The 18,574-nt window shown below is 39.7% G+C and overlaps 1 protein-coding gene across 1 annotated transcript in view; it reads right to left on the bottom strand.

Annotated features, from left to right (window-relative positions):
* Positions 1 to 18,574, bottom strand: part of IGDCC3 (immunoglobulin superfamily DCC subclass member 3) — a 75,424-nt gene that overhangs the window by 16,476 nt on the left and 40,374 nt on the right. Inside the window, exons 3-7 of the mRNA XM_075207629.1 lie at positions 5,771 to 5,915; positions 4,800 to 4,930; positions 4,559 to 4,696; positions 3,347 to 3,505; positions 586 to 751 (exon numbers count right to left, since the gene is read on the bottom strand). Of these exons, the coding sequence (XP_075063730.1) occupies positions 586 to 751; positions 3,347 to 3,505; positions 4,559 to 4,696; positions 4,800 to 4,930; positions 5,771 to 5,915 (739 nt within the window). The remainder of the gene's footprint in view (positions 1 to 585; positions 752 to 3,346; positions 3,506 to 4,558; positions 4,697 to 4,799; positions 4,931 to 5,770; positions 5,916 to 18,574) is intronic.

Genomic DNA, 18,574 nt, shown 5'->3' with positions numbered 1-18,574 from the left:
AGAATAGGCACTTTCCATAAGAGCTGTTAGTGTAGCTATACTAGCGTGCATTACGTCAGTCACTTGTAGCTAAATAGGACATATGTCCAACGTGGGACTCACCTCATTTGACCAAAGTCACATACACATTTTGGGGCCAAAGACCTAATCCATTCACTAGTCACAGCTAGTTTATATCTCATATTCCTAGTGGCCGCTCTGTCCAAAATTTGCACCTCTCATCCACTCTTATTATCTATTCCCTTTCCCTATTGCAGAACTTTTTCAGACTGCACCTACTCTGTGGAATGCCCGCCTTGCCCAACAAGACTTTCCCCTTGCCTCCAAACCTTTGTGCGCTCCCTAAAAGCTCATCTCTAGGCAAGCTTATCACATTCCTTAGCCACCTTCTTAAACCACTTCCTTTTGCTGGTGAAGAAAAAACTAGACATATGGGTGTTCAGAGAATAAGCTGTCTTTAAGACTGAGCTGCCCCTAGGCACAGGCCTACTGCTACTGTGTCAAATCCTAAATCTGGGCCAGACTATAGTAGGCCACTGCTATTGTGTTTTCCTCTTCCTGGTACTAGCTGTTTATTCCCCACACCTGTTGTTGTTCTTCAGCTTAATGTGTCCGCTGGGTTCCAGTTCTTGCCCATTCTTCAGCCATGTGATCTGAGGCGGCGGCTCACCCTGGGCCAAGCATGTGAAGATCGCTGTAGTGCCAACAGGACGGGAAATAGACTGCGGGTGTTGTACAAACTCAGCTGGAGCTACAAGAGACAACACAGCACCATCAGTGACTGCAAAGAAAAAGATATGCAGCAAATATGCTAAAGTACAGAATAATCAGTTTATCTGATATCACTTGATACGAATGAAAATGAAAACATAACATATTCCAAGTGCTTACAAATTTGAGATCTGTTGTTGCATTAGAACAATGTGCAATATTTATTATAATTGGCCTAGAGGCTTAGTTACAGAGGCTTGGTAAGATCTGGCCAAATAGGGCATCCTAGGATTGGCTGCAAGGCCTCATTTAAAGCACCTTCAAAAGTGTCCAAAATATGACTTAGCAGGGAAAGAGAGGACAAAAACAACTCCCTAGGTTGTCTATAGTCTGCACAAAGGGATGGCATAAAATATCTGCCATATGAACAGGGCAGAATTAAACAAACACAAGGTTGTGGAGCCTTCGAAGTCATCATTGAAAAGATAATTCTTGACTACAGACCATAACCCAATATCCCAGCATGCACCACTCTTCAACCAGGGCATAGCTAATGGGAACTTTTTATTTGCAATGTGTCAGGGGTGGGCATGAGAGAAAACTGCTGAGGAGGAAAGTGGGAGGATACTGGGGATGGGTGTAGACTGAATGCACAGATTTTTTCCTTTTGTTTCTTTCTTTCTTTCCAGGAGGGATGGTGATGCTGGGAAAACTCTGAGAGATCCATGGAAGATCTCGAGAAGGTCTAAATATTAACACAATCACTGCCGATACCAAAGCTTGTATGTTTGCCCTATAATTCGCTCAGTACATTACTAAAAACATTTATAATTTAAAGGAAGAGAGATGTACCAGTGTAATGCGCTAGCACACACTGGCTGTTGGTGCATGTAGCACACAAATGCTGGGTAGCTGTATTTTTACACCACGCTTTAGAGTTGAGCTAGGACATGCCCACTCCCAATTCTAAATCTGTCTGCACATTTTATGTTTATATTTGTATATTTTTATCTCCAATATCTTTGCAGTGATTTATACACAGCTGCCGGATGAAACAGGTGAGCACAGCAACTTATTAAGGCTTGACCCATCTGCGTTATGTTATGCATGGAAGAGACCCAAAAGAGCACCAAAGAGAGTAGTGCACGCTTGGGAAATATTGATCCCTGTGGCCCTGCACATCTGCTCTCACTGTCATTTTAAAACACCAGAAAATACCAGATGCACAATGTGTCAGCATTTTGGATGCCTTCCCCCCCCCCCCCATCTTCTTTTACACTGTTACCTGCAAATAGAGAGATTCTCTGGCATATAATTCCATACAGAACCCTATGTAAGAAAGTCATTTATCTGTCATGGTGTATCTGTATACACTGTATATCGCCTACCATCTCATTAACAAAGTATAATGATTGCAGAAGTTGGAAGCAAAATGTATTTAATTAAATGTTTGCTGAACTATTTGAATATTTTCCTGATGGGAATACTATTAAAAACCTAAATTACCTATATGATAATGTGAATACTCATATTTCATAGACTGTATCATAGATTCCAGTGGGAAAAACAGCAATGCATACTTAATTTTACAAGTATTTTATGTGTGGCAGTACATTAGTAAGCTTCTCAAGAATAAGCAATGTAATCTCCCTTACATAGGATGAGATGGATCATTACACATTTTTGACACTTCTGCTGCCATAGATTGCATTGTATACTTAGGATATCCTTTCTGCCGCCATAGACGACATTGTATACATAGGATATCCTTTCTGCCGCCATAGATGGCATTGTATACATAGGATATCCTTTCTGCCGCCATAGATGGCATTGTATACATAGGATATCCTTTCTGACGCCATAGATGGCATTGTATACTTAGGATATCCTTTCTGCTGCCATAGATGGCATTGTATACTTAGGATATCCTTTCTGCCGCCATAGATGGCATTGTATACTTAGGATATCCTTTCTGCTGCCATAGATGGCATTGTATACTTAGGATATCCTTTCTGCCGCCATAGATGGCATTGTATACATAGGATATCCTTACTGCTGCCATAGATGGCATTGTATACTTAGGATATCCTTTCTGCCACCATAGATGGCATTGTATACTTAGCATATCCTTTCTGATGCCATAGATGGCATTGTGTGGTCAGTTCTTACAGGCAACCAGGTTTAACTTGGGCCTGGTATCCCATCTCAGTGTGGTAAGTCTGTAGGAACATATATGACTCTTAGAGGGGGTGGCTGAGAGGTACAGTCTAATCGTGATTAAGAGTAGTGATGGAGATTATACGCTCTACAAGCTGCTGGATTTTAATTTTCCAATCGCGCTTCCTTTTAATAAACATACCAAGGTGATTTTTACATACATGCTGTGTTGTGTTATGCCTGAGAGATCTGTGTAGATCCAAGAGGGTCTCCCTATTTCGTCTCCTGGTGACGCAAGGAACCTACATCCCCACAGAGATTAGAAGACTTTGGTGGAAGAACTGCGCTGAAGACTGAGTCCCATAAACACAGCATATTAGCAACGTGCCACTTAAGTGTGGTGTGAGGGGCTGTTACATGTATAGGAAAACCAAGTGTTTTAAAAGTTTGCACTTTTAAAATGTGCCTCTTTGCTTACCTTGCACTACAAGTCTTCCTTGTGCAGTTCGGCGCACCCTGGTTCCAGGCTTGTTGGCAGCGCATACATAGATTCCAGAGTGACGCACAGTTAGGTCTGAAATCATGAGATTCCCTGTACCCAAAACCTGAATCCCTTCCACACCAATAGGACGGCCATCTATAAGACATATAAAGGAATATTTATCACATACATCTCTGCCGTCTGAGTCCTTACCTCAACAATCTAATTTACAAACTTTGATTCTTATATAGCTGTGTATACTGTCGTTATTGACTTGTTATCAACCTAACAGAGTTCTGAACATTCTAAACCTCTGATTGTTATCAGGTTGGCAACGTTCACTTTAAAGATGGTTACACACAGACATAGCTAAGAAAGCAATGCAGGTGGAATAGGCATTCACACCCTAGTGAAAAGTACCTAAAATACTATTGTGGTGTAGAACGGGATAAAAAATGTTTTGGAAAGTTATAAAATATTAAATATCCCCATCTAATTTAGAAAGCATTAGAAAAACAAAACACAACCTTCACTATCAAGCCAGACATGAAATTGTAGAACTCTACTTAAACAAGATAAGGACCTTGTATCATCATAATCCTGGAACGCTGTGGTGTAGCACTGTCCATTCATTCTCCCCTAAATGCAGTCTGGCTAGGTGTAATAGTTTTGAATAAGCTGTGTCATTCTATGACTAATTGCAAAGAAATGCAACTCTATTACCAGGGCTGTCTATATCTTGGCCCATGAGCCATATATGTCCTTTAAAGAATTCTCTATGTCTTGTTATTTTAAATAATGATAATTAGCTGTCTTGGGAACTGTCCGAAGTAAACAAGCTGTGGGGGAGGGGGGGGGATTTGGGGGTGAATAAACTTTAGGATGACACTTGACATAGGGTCAGAGTGCACATGATACACAAACCGTCTATAATTGCTGCTGATCTGTAATAATGTCATATGGTGCACAGACATCACAAGAGCCTCCTCCTGCAGTCACTGTGAGGAGCACTACTATACAATTTAATGAAGAAGAGAACGTCAGAGACAATGATAGACAGGAGACTCCAATTTATGGAACGAAAGTCCTAAATCTCAAGCATTCCAGATAATAGATCCCATATCTGTATATGGTCTATACATACTAAAACAAGAGTCTGGTATTGTAATTTTACAAAGGGCTTACAGTCCAACCAGACAGTCATCTTACCAAGTCGACTCCAGGACACAATAGGCCGCGGGTTTCCAGTAGCCATGCACTCAAGGATTGCTGTCTGGTGAATAGTCTTAGTGAGGTTCTCTGGACCAACTAGGATCATTGGATCCTTGTAACCAGTATAGTGAGGACCTGAAATAGATAATAACTTATTCACTGATTTCATGTATTCATCAACTGGAGTCGATAAGTCACTTAGTGGGTCAAAGTTACAAATAAACTGTTTATCTTATACCTGTGACGGTCAGTGCAGCTTCTAGGCTTGACTTAACACCGGCTGCATTGGTGGCCACACAGCGGAAGGTGCCTGCATCCTCAGCCTGGAGTGCAGTTATCTGCAGCACACCGGTGGGCAGCAAGGTGTATCTGTGTAGGAGGACACAACAAGATATATGTGTTGAGTTTTCAGTCATTAAGGACAGTAAGAAAAAAATGGAGTAAATGTTCTTTGGGACAAACCATGTTACAATGCAAGGGGTGCAAATTAGTTTATTATTTTGCACAGAAGGAAAATACTGGCTGTGTTTTCATCTAGCACACAAATACTTGATAGCTTTATTTTTACACTGAAATTTACAGTTGATCAAGGATATGCCCTACCCCAACTATAAATCTGTCAGCACACATTTTAAATTTACCCCCCCCCCCCCCCCTCCAATGCAACATGGTTTTGCCCAGGTACAAAGTTACTCCTTTTTTATGTTTTACTCTCTTTAATGACTCAGGCCCTCTGTGTCTATAAGTAAATTCATTCTCAACTTACTTAGGATGATGAACAGCACTGAAGCCACAGATAAGATTGGACATCTATTTGGGCAGTAATATAGGTCAAAGGGTCATACTTTAATAAAAGGATATATTTTGATAGAGTTAGAAGAAATATATTGGCCAGTGGATCCCAATAAAGGTGTAAAAATGGAGACATATTTTCAATAACTGTATAGCTTCCAACTGGCTCCGATTTCAATGGACAGTTTTGGATTTTAAATATTTGCCACTGGAAAAAAACATTTTTTTTATATTGATCTATGGCAGAGTGTCTTACACTGTATGCTATATAAGTCAAGAGCTATTACATGACTAGTAGTGATGTTATGGGATGTAGTATCCTATACAGCTGCCACTGTGGGTTATGGATATAGACACTGATGACATGTAACACAAACAGGATCCCTGGAAACTGTACAGAGGTTGGCAACGAGGTACCTAGGATTTTCTGTATCAATAATTTCTCCATTTCGTTCCCATACAATCTCCGGCTCTGGCAGACCGTGGATCTTGCACTGGAACCTGGCTACACCGCCCTCTTCTAAAGTTGCATCCCGGGGAAAGATGTGAAAATCTGATATGGCTGTGGAAAGAGATGCGGATTACAGGAACAAAAGAAGCAACTGCACATCTAAGGTTGCTTGATAACACGACCGCTTTATTCATACTACTCTCCAGGGAAAAATACACTCAATAAATAAGTTGTGCTTGACTACCTTTAAATATTTACACTACTGTCCTCATTATTTTTACTGGTATTTATAATTAGTAGCAAAGAATGCAGTGAGCAGCCATTTTGCTTGACTACGGCTCTCAAGAGAGGCATCGTGCTGTGCAGTATTGATTACAAAGTAACCAGGTTATATGATTGATAACCATATCAAAATATAGATTCACAAAATCTTTATACATCAGTTTAAAATGGTTCAAGTCAATCGTGCATTATAGTTTCTTAGAATAAATGCCTAAAAACTGAATCAAATGCAGTTATGATGCTACAAAACTACACATATTTAAAATGATGACAATGGTTGTCATCATGGATATAATTGATTACTTAACCAATATGTTTAACTCAATTTCATCATATAATATGACAGATTCTACCTATGTTAATTAATTAAAATTGGCAAAAGTCTGTGGGGTATATTTACTAAACTGCGGGTTTGAAAAAGTGGAGATGTTGCCTATAGCAGCCAATCAGATTCTAGCTGTTATTTTGTAGAAAGTACTAAACAAATGACAGCTAGAATCTGATTGGTTGCTATAGGCAACATCTCCACTTTTTCAAACCTGCAGTTTAGTAAATATACCCTTGTGTGTTTATTATCATACTCTAGTCTTTCCATAATTTGTATGTGACTGAGTGTTTCATTCAGTAGATCCAATGCCATCTTATGATGAACACACTAGGGAGTTACTGGCACTCTTTTATTCGCACCCACCCCAGTCTCCTTGGTGTCACCTCCCTTTACTGTCACACTACAACAGATGGGGGAAATGTGCCAGCCGCTATAAATACCCCTAGGGTAGACCCTCTCAGCTCAGGTATTGTGCAAAAGTGAGAAGCTGATTTTCCTACTTGATTCTCCTCACACTTCTGTCTAAAATAATAAAAAGGTGAAAATACATTAGACAGATAAATCTCTCCAAGGTTGTTATTATTCAGTGCAAAATAGGTGCTAAAATTGTGTTTTATTTAGCAAATTTTAAGAAATCATCTGAGTGGGTCCAGACATACTAGCACACATAAATATTTATTCAGAAATATTCATAGCCATTTTGTTGTGGATTGTATAAGTGACTGACTACCATAGCTTTGGTCTTTTGTACATTTTGGGCCTCATTTAGCGTCAGACGTAAAGTCCATTTCAGGCGCATTGTGCACATTTCCACTGACGCGCATGCGCAGTAAGCATCAGTTCCGTCTGCATTTCAGACACAGTGCACACTGGCGTCTCAGTACGAAGGAAAGGGTGGAACACGGAGTTATGTAGGCGTGACCGTGAATAATTTATATACTGTGGGCGTCTACCTGCAAAGACAACCCTAGAAGGATCAAGACGCAGATGGGACACATGTAAAAAAAGACTGAAAATGTGTGGCAGGAATTAGGTGGCGCAAGCTGCTAGCTAGCTGCGGGAACTGGTCGCAGCTCAGTAGGGTATTACGTGTGGGGATGCAACTGGGGTTGCATGCCAGTCGTAATATCCTACCAAGCTGCAGCACACTCCCACTCCTGCTCTTGCATGTACGTCTTAGACACGCACATTGCATCCGACTTCAAATGAGGCCCTTTATGATCTGTAGTAAAAAAAAACAATAAAGTGATTAGTAACATTATGTCACCATTCGGAAACCATTTTTCTCAAATCTTCATTTTGCTACATATTTGCATATCACATACAAAATGACAAATATTTTGATATAATTGAGCAGTGAGCAACATTTTTTTTAAATAAATTAGCTAGTAAGAAATATTTTTAGAACTTAGCAAAGATATTTTATTTAAAGTCTCATTCTGTTTTTAACATAAACATTTAAACAGGTAGCTCTATTTGTTTAAAAGGCACAAATATATTAAGCAAAGTAGGAGATGCCAAAAGTTGCAAACTTTTTTCAGCCCCATGTTGTTAAATACGCTCCATTATGTGTGTTTGCCCTTAGTACATGACCTCCACATTGTCTATGAGGATTTGTTGGTATTGATACAAATAGAGGAGGCCTGCTGTTTGACTATTTGCTGTTTGACTATTTGCTGTTTGACTATTTGCTGTTTGACTATTTGCTGTTTGACTATTTGCTGTTTGACTATTTGCTGTTTGACTATTTCCCAATGACATGATACGCACATAACAAACCAGGATCTGGTTCGCACCTCTGTCTAATGCAACATATTAAACAAGTCGCCTTTATCATAGATAGCAAAATCAATTATAAATATGTCCCAGGGACACATTGCTCCTGAGCGTGTACATATACACAGATTACATATGATACTGTCTCAGCGGACCTTGGTGCACTATCATCCCCATTATGTCTTACTTACTGAATTTGCATAATATTGTGCATGTTAACTTCTAAAGCATAGGGATGAATAAATGAATGAAGAACTGTGGATGAAGAATTGCTTAATACACAAAAAGAAAGGAATTTTAGTGTGCATTTGGTCAATACTAAAAGGGAGTGATATTTCCTAAAGCTGGCGTTAGCCATTGAAGTCTATAGGGATTGCATGGCGGTAGAGGGATCTTCGGATCCCTCACAGTATCATACTGCTCTCCACTCTGGTCACTATCAGTGACCACCATACTTGCCAAATCTCCCTGAATGTCAGGGAGACTCCCTGAACTAGGGGTGATCTCCCTCACTCCCTGAAGATTCTGGCATTCTCCCTGATGCTGAGCGTGGTTGGCTTCGCCATCTGTGGCATGATGACACAGTTCAGAAATTGTGTCCTATGTCTATGTATTGATGTCTATGGAGGTGGCCATTTTCATAGACCAAGATTTAAGCAAAGACTGAGAGGTAAGACAACATGACTTCAGTAATGGAGACAGAAATGTAAAAGACACTCCATTCTCTAGAGATTCAATAGCTGCTTTTCTTTAACGCATAGTTGCCTACTCTCCCGAAATGTCCGGGAGACTCCCGCATTTCTGGATTTCTGGGAGACCTCCCGGGCTCCCGCGAGAGCAGGACAACCTCCCGGTTCTCGCCCCCGAAATAGATAAGTGACGGAGGGCTTAATGATGCAAATATTGCATCATCTTAGCCCCGCCCCCTGCTGTAATTGGCCAAAATTGTGACAATCGTTTAGTGGGGGGCAGCCAAAATGATGCAATTCATCAAGCCCCGCCCCCACACACCCACCTCCCCCAGGATCTCCCTGAAGCCAATGAGGAAAAGTTGGCAAGTATGGTGACCACAGAGTACATAGGAGACAGGTCTTCACAGGAACAGCAGTTTTTTCGTGACTGCTGTTCCTGTTGAAGATTTTTAATAAATACTCACAATATTTCAATTCTTATCTTTGCGATAAGGATGGAAAGGGATCGTGGCTAAATGCAGTGATTAACAAATATGCCTGTAAGGAACAGGTTTTCATGAATATAGATAATAGATGTAACTATAATGTTGCAAGTGGCGCTCTGACTAAGAAAATTCTCAACAATCAATAAAGTGTGAACATGTTTATTGTCTCCTTAAAACATTGTAAAGGACTTTTTATTGCAACTTATAAATAAAAAAAATGTCCTTCAGTGTCCAGCAATAATATTACTTATTCTGATAGTAGCTCAGAGACAATAGAACAAATTTACGGTCTTGTCGGGCGACATGTTTTTTTCCGAGGGTCAATAAGTCAGATTTTACCCAATGGTCAGAGACCATTCTAAGCCCTAGTGACAACAGGACAGACTCTGATCTCTGCCCAGCTACAGGGCCTTGTTTGACAACCCTGCCAAGCAGATGAGTTGCAGCATGATTGGGAGCAGCCTGCAGCCCCAGGATTTGACCTACATTTCACTGGAGCAGGATTAATGCAGCTTGTGCAGAAAATCCCGAGGAACCAGTGCCACTCGCAACGTCTGCCAAATGGATGTGAAGAGGGGAGGGGGGAACCTCTTTAGTGCCACAACAAATCAAATAATGAAGGTCAAATAATGCTGCTGAAAAAAATACAACACTGAATACATTCACACTTGTATTTTATGGTAACCTATTTTCTACTAGGTATCATTTATAACTACATTCTACTTATTTACTATCCACATTTTGGAGTCTTACATATTAAGAAATACTTGATGCTCTGATTAAAGATGGGACTTCATTTTACCCTACCATGGCGGATTTGCCTTCACTTCCAATGTCAGATAAGGTTAGAAGTCATTTTTTTTAAATTGATAACTCAGTTAAGTGCATATATTTTTAGGTTAGTTTGTAAAAATCAATGGTCATCCTGTATTTGCATATATAATAGTGGGTATATTTATACTATATTAAAACATAGTTTGTTTGTTTCTTCCGTGCTTTCATATTGTGAGTGTGTGTCAGTAAGTGCCCTGGTGGCGTAACGGCTGCTAATGGTTAAATCATCATCATCATCAGTTATTTATGGTTTCTAGCTGATGCACTGAACCAAGGGCTGTGCAGTTTCTGAGCAAAGTGCAGGCAGGGGAACACCTAAAGCCAAGTTATATTAGAGTGTATAGTGCCAGCTGAGCAGAATAAATTAAAGGGACACTATCTGTGAAATTGTTCTTCTGTTTCAGTGGCTTGCTCACTGCGCTGCCAAACAACAGGGGCTCTCTTAGCAGTGATCGTCTGCAAGTGCGCTCTACTTAGATAGCCTCAGTCAGCTATTGTAAAAATAACAAGAGACAGAAGTGTGTTCAGCTACCTAAAACATAATCATTTGCATTTGACAGTATCATACAACAATAGTGCTCCTATTAGTAGATTTGTTAGATTATTATACCAGAACCTTGTTTGTATTATTTTTGGTTTAAAACCAAAATATCAATGGAAAAAGATACAGTGTCATTCTAGTAGAGAACAAGGAACTCTCTGGTCAGATCCGTTTAAGCTGCGGTGACAGCTGAATGCTGAAACAAGGGACCGGATGGGAGCTGTAATTAAATTTGAATTGGGTACATACCCTTAGGTAACAGCCTTAGAAAATGATATTACTATGGGGAAATCTAATTGATGTGCCAGCCTCTTGTGCTGACACAGTGACCCATTACACACAGTGCTATTAATACACTAGAGAGAAACATCTTAAACTGACACTTTATTTAAAAATTGATTAAACTGACACTACCACACATGTAAGAACATAGGGCCTGATTCATTAAGGATCTTAACTTAAGTAACCATGTTACAATGCAAGGGGTGCAAATGAGATTTCTGTTTTGCACATAAGTTAAATACTGACTGTTTTTTCATGTAGCACACAAATACTTGATAGCTTATTTGTACACTGAAATTTAAAGTTGATATTTGTGTGCTACATGAAAAAACAGTCAGTATTTAACTTATGTGCAAAACAGAATGCTAATTTGCACCCCTTGCATTGTAACATGGTTTTGTCCAGGAGACTGAAATAAGAAGTTTCTTAAGTTAAGATCCTTAATGAATCAGGCCCATAGAGTCCCCACTCTCCCCCAAAATCTATTCCTATGACACTAATCCAGTGATGGACCCAGTCATTATAATGGCTTATTATTTAAGACAATTATCATAGCATCCCATGCAAGGTACTGCCAGGAAGGTATTGGCTCTGCAGAAAGAAAATATGTAATATATCCTGTTGTCTTGTTTTACTACCATATCATCATGTGTACAGCCTTCACGTACAACATGAAGACAAACCGCACGGTGGGCTACAATAGGGTTAATGCCACTACTGGCTGGCACATACCCAGCTGAAGCTGCCTCCCGTCTTTGGAAAAGTAGGCCAAATTCCCACATGACCACAGCCGCTTTCCAGCAATTCCTGCTCACTTAGGGAGAATGAGCTGAAAATAGCTCCTGTGGGAACCGTGACAAGAGGAGACCAGCCAGGGGGTGTTATATTATGCCACCCAAATCAGTAGCATTCAGAGTCTACAGTGCTAGAGCCAGCTGAAAATGCCCTTAATTAGAGACTAATTTGGACAAATCCGTGTCCTGAATGTGGGGATCAGCTAGTTTGTTATGCAACACTGTCAGAAAGACACATGACACTGACCAACCCCTATTATTGCCATTATGGACGGACAGTGGCGGTTTAAAACAAGCCCTGACCGGTACTCTAGATTCCTCCCCCCCCCCCCCCCTGCCCCAACCATCTACATCTTCTACAGCTACAGCCAGGCCTCATATCACTTGCTGTAAACATTTATATCTGTCCAGGCTGATTAATTTTCAGGGATGGGGACTTTGAACTAAAAGTCAGCACAGATACCTCTACAATTATTGTGTTGGTTGGGATTCTGCGAAAACATTAGATCTAGCTCACCGTTAACATAAGAAATTGTTAAATATTTATTGCATTTTAAGGAACCACCCAGTTAAAAAGTTGTTCCTTGGTATTATAAAACACCTACATAAACTACTCCTATCACAAACACCATCACCACATTTTATCAAAAAAATATTTCTTGTCAGGGGCTGGCTGGCTGTGCTGGGTGGCGTCTGCCCCCAGATCCCGATCCCATAGTGGGCTACGTTGGGCAGGCTCACTGAGGTACCTGCATTTTTTTCCTTTAAATTGTTCCTAATAGGTTGCTGAACCAGGTTCTGCCCCCCCCCCATGCTAAAATTTGGCAGCCAGTCCATGTTGCAAGGGCAGCTGAACGATACTGGCCGAAAGCGGTAATGGTTACCTTGACCAGTCTTTGCAGATATGTATGTCAGACATGATTCAGGGCAGCACAGTGGCCTAGTGGTTAGCACTTCTGCCTCACAGCACTGGGGTCATGAGTTTGATTCCCGACCATGGTTTTATCTGTGTGGAGTTTGAATGTTCTCCCGGTGTTTGCGTGGGTTTCCTCCGGGTGCTCCGGTTTCCTCCCACATTCCAAAAACATACTGGTAGGTTAATTGGCTGCTATCAAAATTGACCCTAGTCTCTGTCTGTGTGTGTGTTAGGGAATGTAGACTGTAAGCTCCAATGGGGCAGGGGCTGATGTGAATGAGTTCTCTGTACAGCGCTGTGGAATTAGTGGCGCTATATAAATAACTGATGATGATTCATCAAGGCGCATATCTCTGCTGATTTTGAGCGTATAATCCGCAATTTTGATCTGCGCGTGCCCAGAACCGGGTCATACGCAATTAAGCGCAGCACCGTTCAATTCAGCTTCGTACGCAAAGGACACTTACTACAGCTTACAATTCCTGGGAAGGAACTGGGCAGGGAAGAGTCACTCATCCACACAGTCAATGTACAGTGCCAAACATGAGCGCACGCAGCCACGTGTGACTGAAGCTTTCATCTCAAAGGTACTTGATTTTCTGCCGTATCTCTTGCTCCAGCTACAGGGCTAGTCTCAGCCCTGATTACTACGGATGACCGTCGTGCATGCATTCTATAACATGTGTTTGCAATCAGGAACAAATGTAAAAATGTATTTTATGCTCAGTAGACATTAAGAACATTCTAATAAATATATTTCATGGAAAATAAATATATGAAAAAAAATGTTTGTTTGTTTTTAACTTTTATCACTAATGCCTTTATTATTAAATGGTGACATTAATTGTTTTGTTTTTCTTTCTGTGCGTTCTTTTGGGAATGTATATTTTACATATGTATTGGATGTATCCTGAAGAGTCTTGTGTAGTAGACCTACACACAGTGAGGGAAAACTCCCAGTTTTGATGGCAATAAGGCTTTTCACCCAAATATAATTCAGTCTCTTAGCTCCGGATCCTACGCTATCAGCTGCAGGTGAATGCAGTCAGATTTGTTTAGCTGCTTTGTGAAATGCCAAGTTCAGAGGCTATAATCACTAGGTCATGACAGTACAAGGCAGTTCCAGCTAGCAACAAGCAAATAGTTTTATGGTAAATTGGATCAATTCACTGCACATGGAGTCTATTACAAAGCCACGGTGATTTGTAAGAGATTAACATTGAGCTGCGATTTTTAAATATGTTGTGCTAACTGCATAATTTAACTGAAATATATCAGTTTCGTGAAAAAATGTTATTAAAAAAAATATCTGAGAAATTTGGGATAAGTATTTTTGGCTGTGATTATGAGAATCTGAAAATCATAACGTTTAGCTAAGGCTTGCATGTTTTCTCTATTGTTCTGGCCATCCGCTCCTCTAATTCCATTATAATTCCTATTAAATTCTGATGTTATTTACTCTCAGTGGGGTCTGTTTGTCTTCTCAATTCATAACAGAATCCATCATGTACAATACCAGTATGTGAATGGAAAATATGTATATTTTTATAATGTTCATTTTTATAGTGTCCATCTCTGGTCATTTTAAACTTTGTGAACAATAAACCTAATTAGTGGGGAAGATTTATAATTATTGTACTTGATTTTTGTGTACTGAGCTAATGACTATTTTTTAGTTTTTAAAAAAAACAACTATTTAAGGCACATGGTTTGGAACCACTTCATTCGCTGGACTATTTATTCCTAAACTGCCTACAATGCCACATATCCCATAGATCGTAAGCTTGCGAGCAGGGTTCTCTTACCTCTCTGTCTGTCTGTATTACCCAGTATTGTTTTATTAATGTTTGTTCCCAATTGTAAAGTGCTACGGAATTTGCTGGCGCTATATAAATAAATGATGATGATGATGTTCCCACCAGTGGTGTAGAGAGGGGGAAGTTGTCAGGTAAAAAGTACCTGCGCATAGCACTTCTACAGTGACGGATCCAGCAAGCCGGAGAGTAAAGAAAGGTATACTGAGTTGAAGTTACCTTTCAGCGAAACACAAAGCTTTTCAAAGCTTCCTGCAATTCAGAACTGCACAGTCCCCATATTAATCTGTAGGGACTGCATTAAGAAACGATAAGTGAATTATGGCAGATTTCTTCTGCAAAAACCCTTTGATGCATTTTGCGATTGTCATTTTACGAAGAAAACTTCTGTTTTCTCAGTTTTAATGGCTGATCGCAGTTTAATGCATAGATCCCTTAGTAATAAATAATTAGAGAAACAGAGGAATTATAGAGCATTCTCCGGGAAATGGAAGGCACTCTCCTTTTTGTTCATACAAAACATATATCTATATGCATATATATATATTTATATCAAAATGAGATCTATTATCCAGAATTCTTCATCCACCCCCAGATTTCTGTAATTTGGAGTAACTTGTCTAAAGTATACTAAGACACATTTTCAAAAGACCCCTGTCTATTCAAATGCTGTACCTGGTACCCCTTGCCTCCTCATTAATTGTTTAATAAACATTATTAACTGTAGGTATACTTGCTGATTATGTCTGTCTATTATTTATTATTATTTATTATTGTTTATTTACATAGCGACACCATATTGCGTAGCGCTATACAGAGAATATTTATCCTTCACATCAGTCCCTGCTCCAGGAACTTACAGTCTAAAAGCCCTAACACATAAATAACACCCTTGGATTTATTTTATTCATATGATTTTATATTTCTATACAGGGCCAGCGCTGGCATCTCCAGTGCCCCCCTGCCGGCGTTGGTGCATGCGCAGTGAATTACCTTTGGGGTTTCCCTGCGCATGCACCTTTACGGATCCCTGGGAGACGTACCCGGATTTTGGAAGTCTCCCGAACATTCCGGGAGAGTGGGTAAGTATGTTTAAACTATATTTCCGGCAAATAAAAATTATGATTGAAAAAGGCACAGGAAGCAGACGTTTTTGCACTCAGCTAGCTATGCATTGGTAAATACAATCTCAGATATCATAAAATGTGTCAAGGTATGAAAAATGTTAAATCATTTTTGTGAGTGCTAGAACATGCCTTTTTCTATAGTGATAGTAGAGGGCCTTTGGTGACGGTCTGGTACACAATAATGCATAGTTTGGGACCTTTTAACTTTATTCAGTAATGTTGCCCAAAACAAAAATAATAAAAGGAACAGTAAATATATTCCTATTGAAGGATAGTCATTAGCAGAATATTTGTATAGCTGTATTGTATTTGCAGCTGAGGAGGAGGTCCTGCGGCGCATACCCCCCAATACCCCTCCCCCTTACAATCTGGCAGCTTCAGCAGGGATATAAATCTTATATAACATTTATATTGTTCCTTTACTGGCCGCAGTGTGCTCACAGGAGCCAGTAAAGCAGTTCATAACCTTGTATAAAAGAATCCAGCTATGATATGGAGGCTGAAAATGAGCCAGTAAAATATTTAAAAACCTTGTAAAACAGTTTGTTTTTACAGCCAGTGTGAGCGGAGAGGTGGAGAGCTGGCTCCTGTTCTTGAATGGGGAAGAAAAGGGTGACTTGATGTCAGTCCCGCACTGTGTACATGCATACTGTTTTTCTCCCCCGATATTTAGACATTTAAGAGAGGTATATAGAACTTTGAGGTGTAGTTAGATGAATTGTCTGCAGTACACAAGTAATTGTAGCTAAACAAGGAACTACTAATTTAAATTATTACAAGAAGCACCGCGTGAAACTATGTACAACTTTTCCCAAGCTACAGTTAGGAACATGTGATTTTCCATAAATTATTATTTGCTAAAAATCTTATTCCCTCCTTTGGAATGCTAAAGTAACATGGAATTGGAATTCTCTTGGGTACATTTAGACACATAGCTTTCCATCTTCTAGAACAAGCCTGGCTAACCTGTGACTCTCCAGGTGTTGTGAAACTACAAGCCCCAGCATACCTTGCCAGCTATTGACTGGCTATCTACTGGCAAAGCATGCTGGGGCTTGTAGTTTCACAACACCTGGAGAGCCACACATTGGCCAGGCCTATCCTAGAATATGCTGGGACTTGTAGTTCCACAACAGCTGGAGAGCCACTGGTTGCCTACCTCTCCTTTAGACACTGATGCTCAAAGTGGTATTATATTAGGTGAGAGTGTGTCATTGCTCTGATGCCCCATAACAAGAGAGGGAATTGCATCTAAAGCGCTACAGAATATGCGGGCGCTATATAAATAAATGTTAATAATAATACTATCTGAAAAACATCAAAATGTGTTCCATTAAAAGTATAGGATGAGGCCTTCTTTACCCAACATCTGAGCAGGAGAAACATTATAGCCAGTTGAGGGAGAAAATCGCTGAGCACTCACCTTTAAAATTGACAACACCTCTCTAAATGCACCTTTCCCACCCCCATCAGCTCATATAAATAACCCTGTAGTGCAAAATAAAATCTTGTATTTTCATTTGGAACAAGTCCATACTTTGAAAGCCGAGCTCCAACTTCACCAATCTGCAAGCGCAAATATTTGCACTCCTGCAGACGCCACTATTACAGCCTTCATATATATCTCCATAAAATCAAGGTACGCTTGCGCAAAAGTATAATTTGCCCCAAAAGCTATTGCACTTTTTTTGTGGCTTTAAATGAGCCTCAGAATATTTGCACCTTTCCTGGAGAATGCAAAAAAAAAAAAAATCTTCTTTTCAAATTTGAAGAATTAAAAGAGAAATATCTAATTCCTTTACAACCAAAGTCAAGACACAATCTGTCTCATACCCCAAGCTTCCATACAAGGGTGTTGCTGTGAAACTTCAATACTAATTTAGCTATAACAAATGAAAATGTTAACTGAAAAATCCCTTTTTTATTAGCGTAAACTAGTAATTTAACATTTGCATATTAATAGCAACTCCATATGCGCCAAGCTTGGATCTTGGCCACTTACTGGTACCTCTGAACAGTCCCCATTTTTATAAAACAGTCCAGATTACCAGCTGCAGATGGGACTTGCTGCTAATTTGGCACAATTTCCCCATGAGGAATGTTGGAAGATATAGGGACTGGGTCTTTAGATAACATACCAACGTCCGTCCATGAATCTATGACACCGCCTACCTTCTTTAGACATCCTCATTTCCATCCCTGTGAATTTATAAAACAAGTCACCATTCTGAGGATAACCCTCTCCTGTTATTTCAAGGAAACGTTATCAACTATTCCAAAAACACATCTCTTCTGAAGTTCCTAAATCTAGACACCTATCTCCTTTACCCACTCGTCCCCCCCATTTAATAAACCGTTTATATGCCCTTTCCATTTTTTTCAAATCTATCACTAGTTTTAATTTACCACCATAATTGCTACGTATCCATTTAGCTTACATTCTATCCACAATAACGTAACACTGTATCTCTGCAACTAAGGGAACAATAAGCTATAGTGTAGCCCAGAATAACAAGACCATCTGCTTGCAGAAAGCTAGATACTGAAATAGAAGAACACGGTTGTAACTACTCAGAGACGCCAATCAAATTATTTTCTAAAATGAAGATTGGATTGTAAAATGATAAAGAGAAATTTACATAAAAATGCAACAGGCTTTGACACATGGGTGTAACCTGTAATGCATGACAAATAGTCATTTTATTGTGATGAATACATGTAGATAATGTCAGTGTTCATTGCATATACTGCTGCGTCCTGATCACTTAGCACTTCTATATTTAATAGAGATGTTATACCATATTGTGCAGGGCTTTTAGCCATTGAAGAGTTAAGTAGGAATGCTTTCATTTCCTAGTCTTGCTTGTAGGGATTTTTTTTTTTGTCCTCTGCATTTCAT

The sequence above is a fragment of the Mixophyes fleayi genome, chromosome 4, assembly GCF_038048845.1.
Source record: "Mixophyes fleayi isolate aMixFle1 chromosome 4, aMixFle1.hap1, whole genome shotgun sequence".
Taxonomy (NCBI): domain Eukaryota; kingdom Metazoa; phylum Chordata; class Amphibia; order Anura; family Limnodynastidae; genus Mixophyes; species Mixophyes fleayi.
The sequence above is the reverse complement of the archived record's forward strand: the minus strand, read 5'-3'. Positions and strand labels throughout refer to the sequence as shown.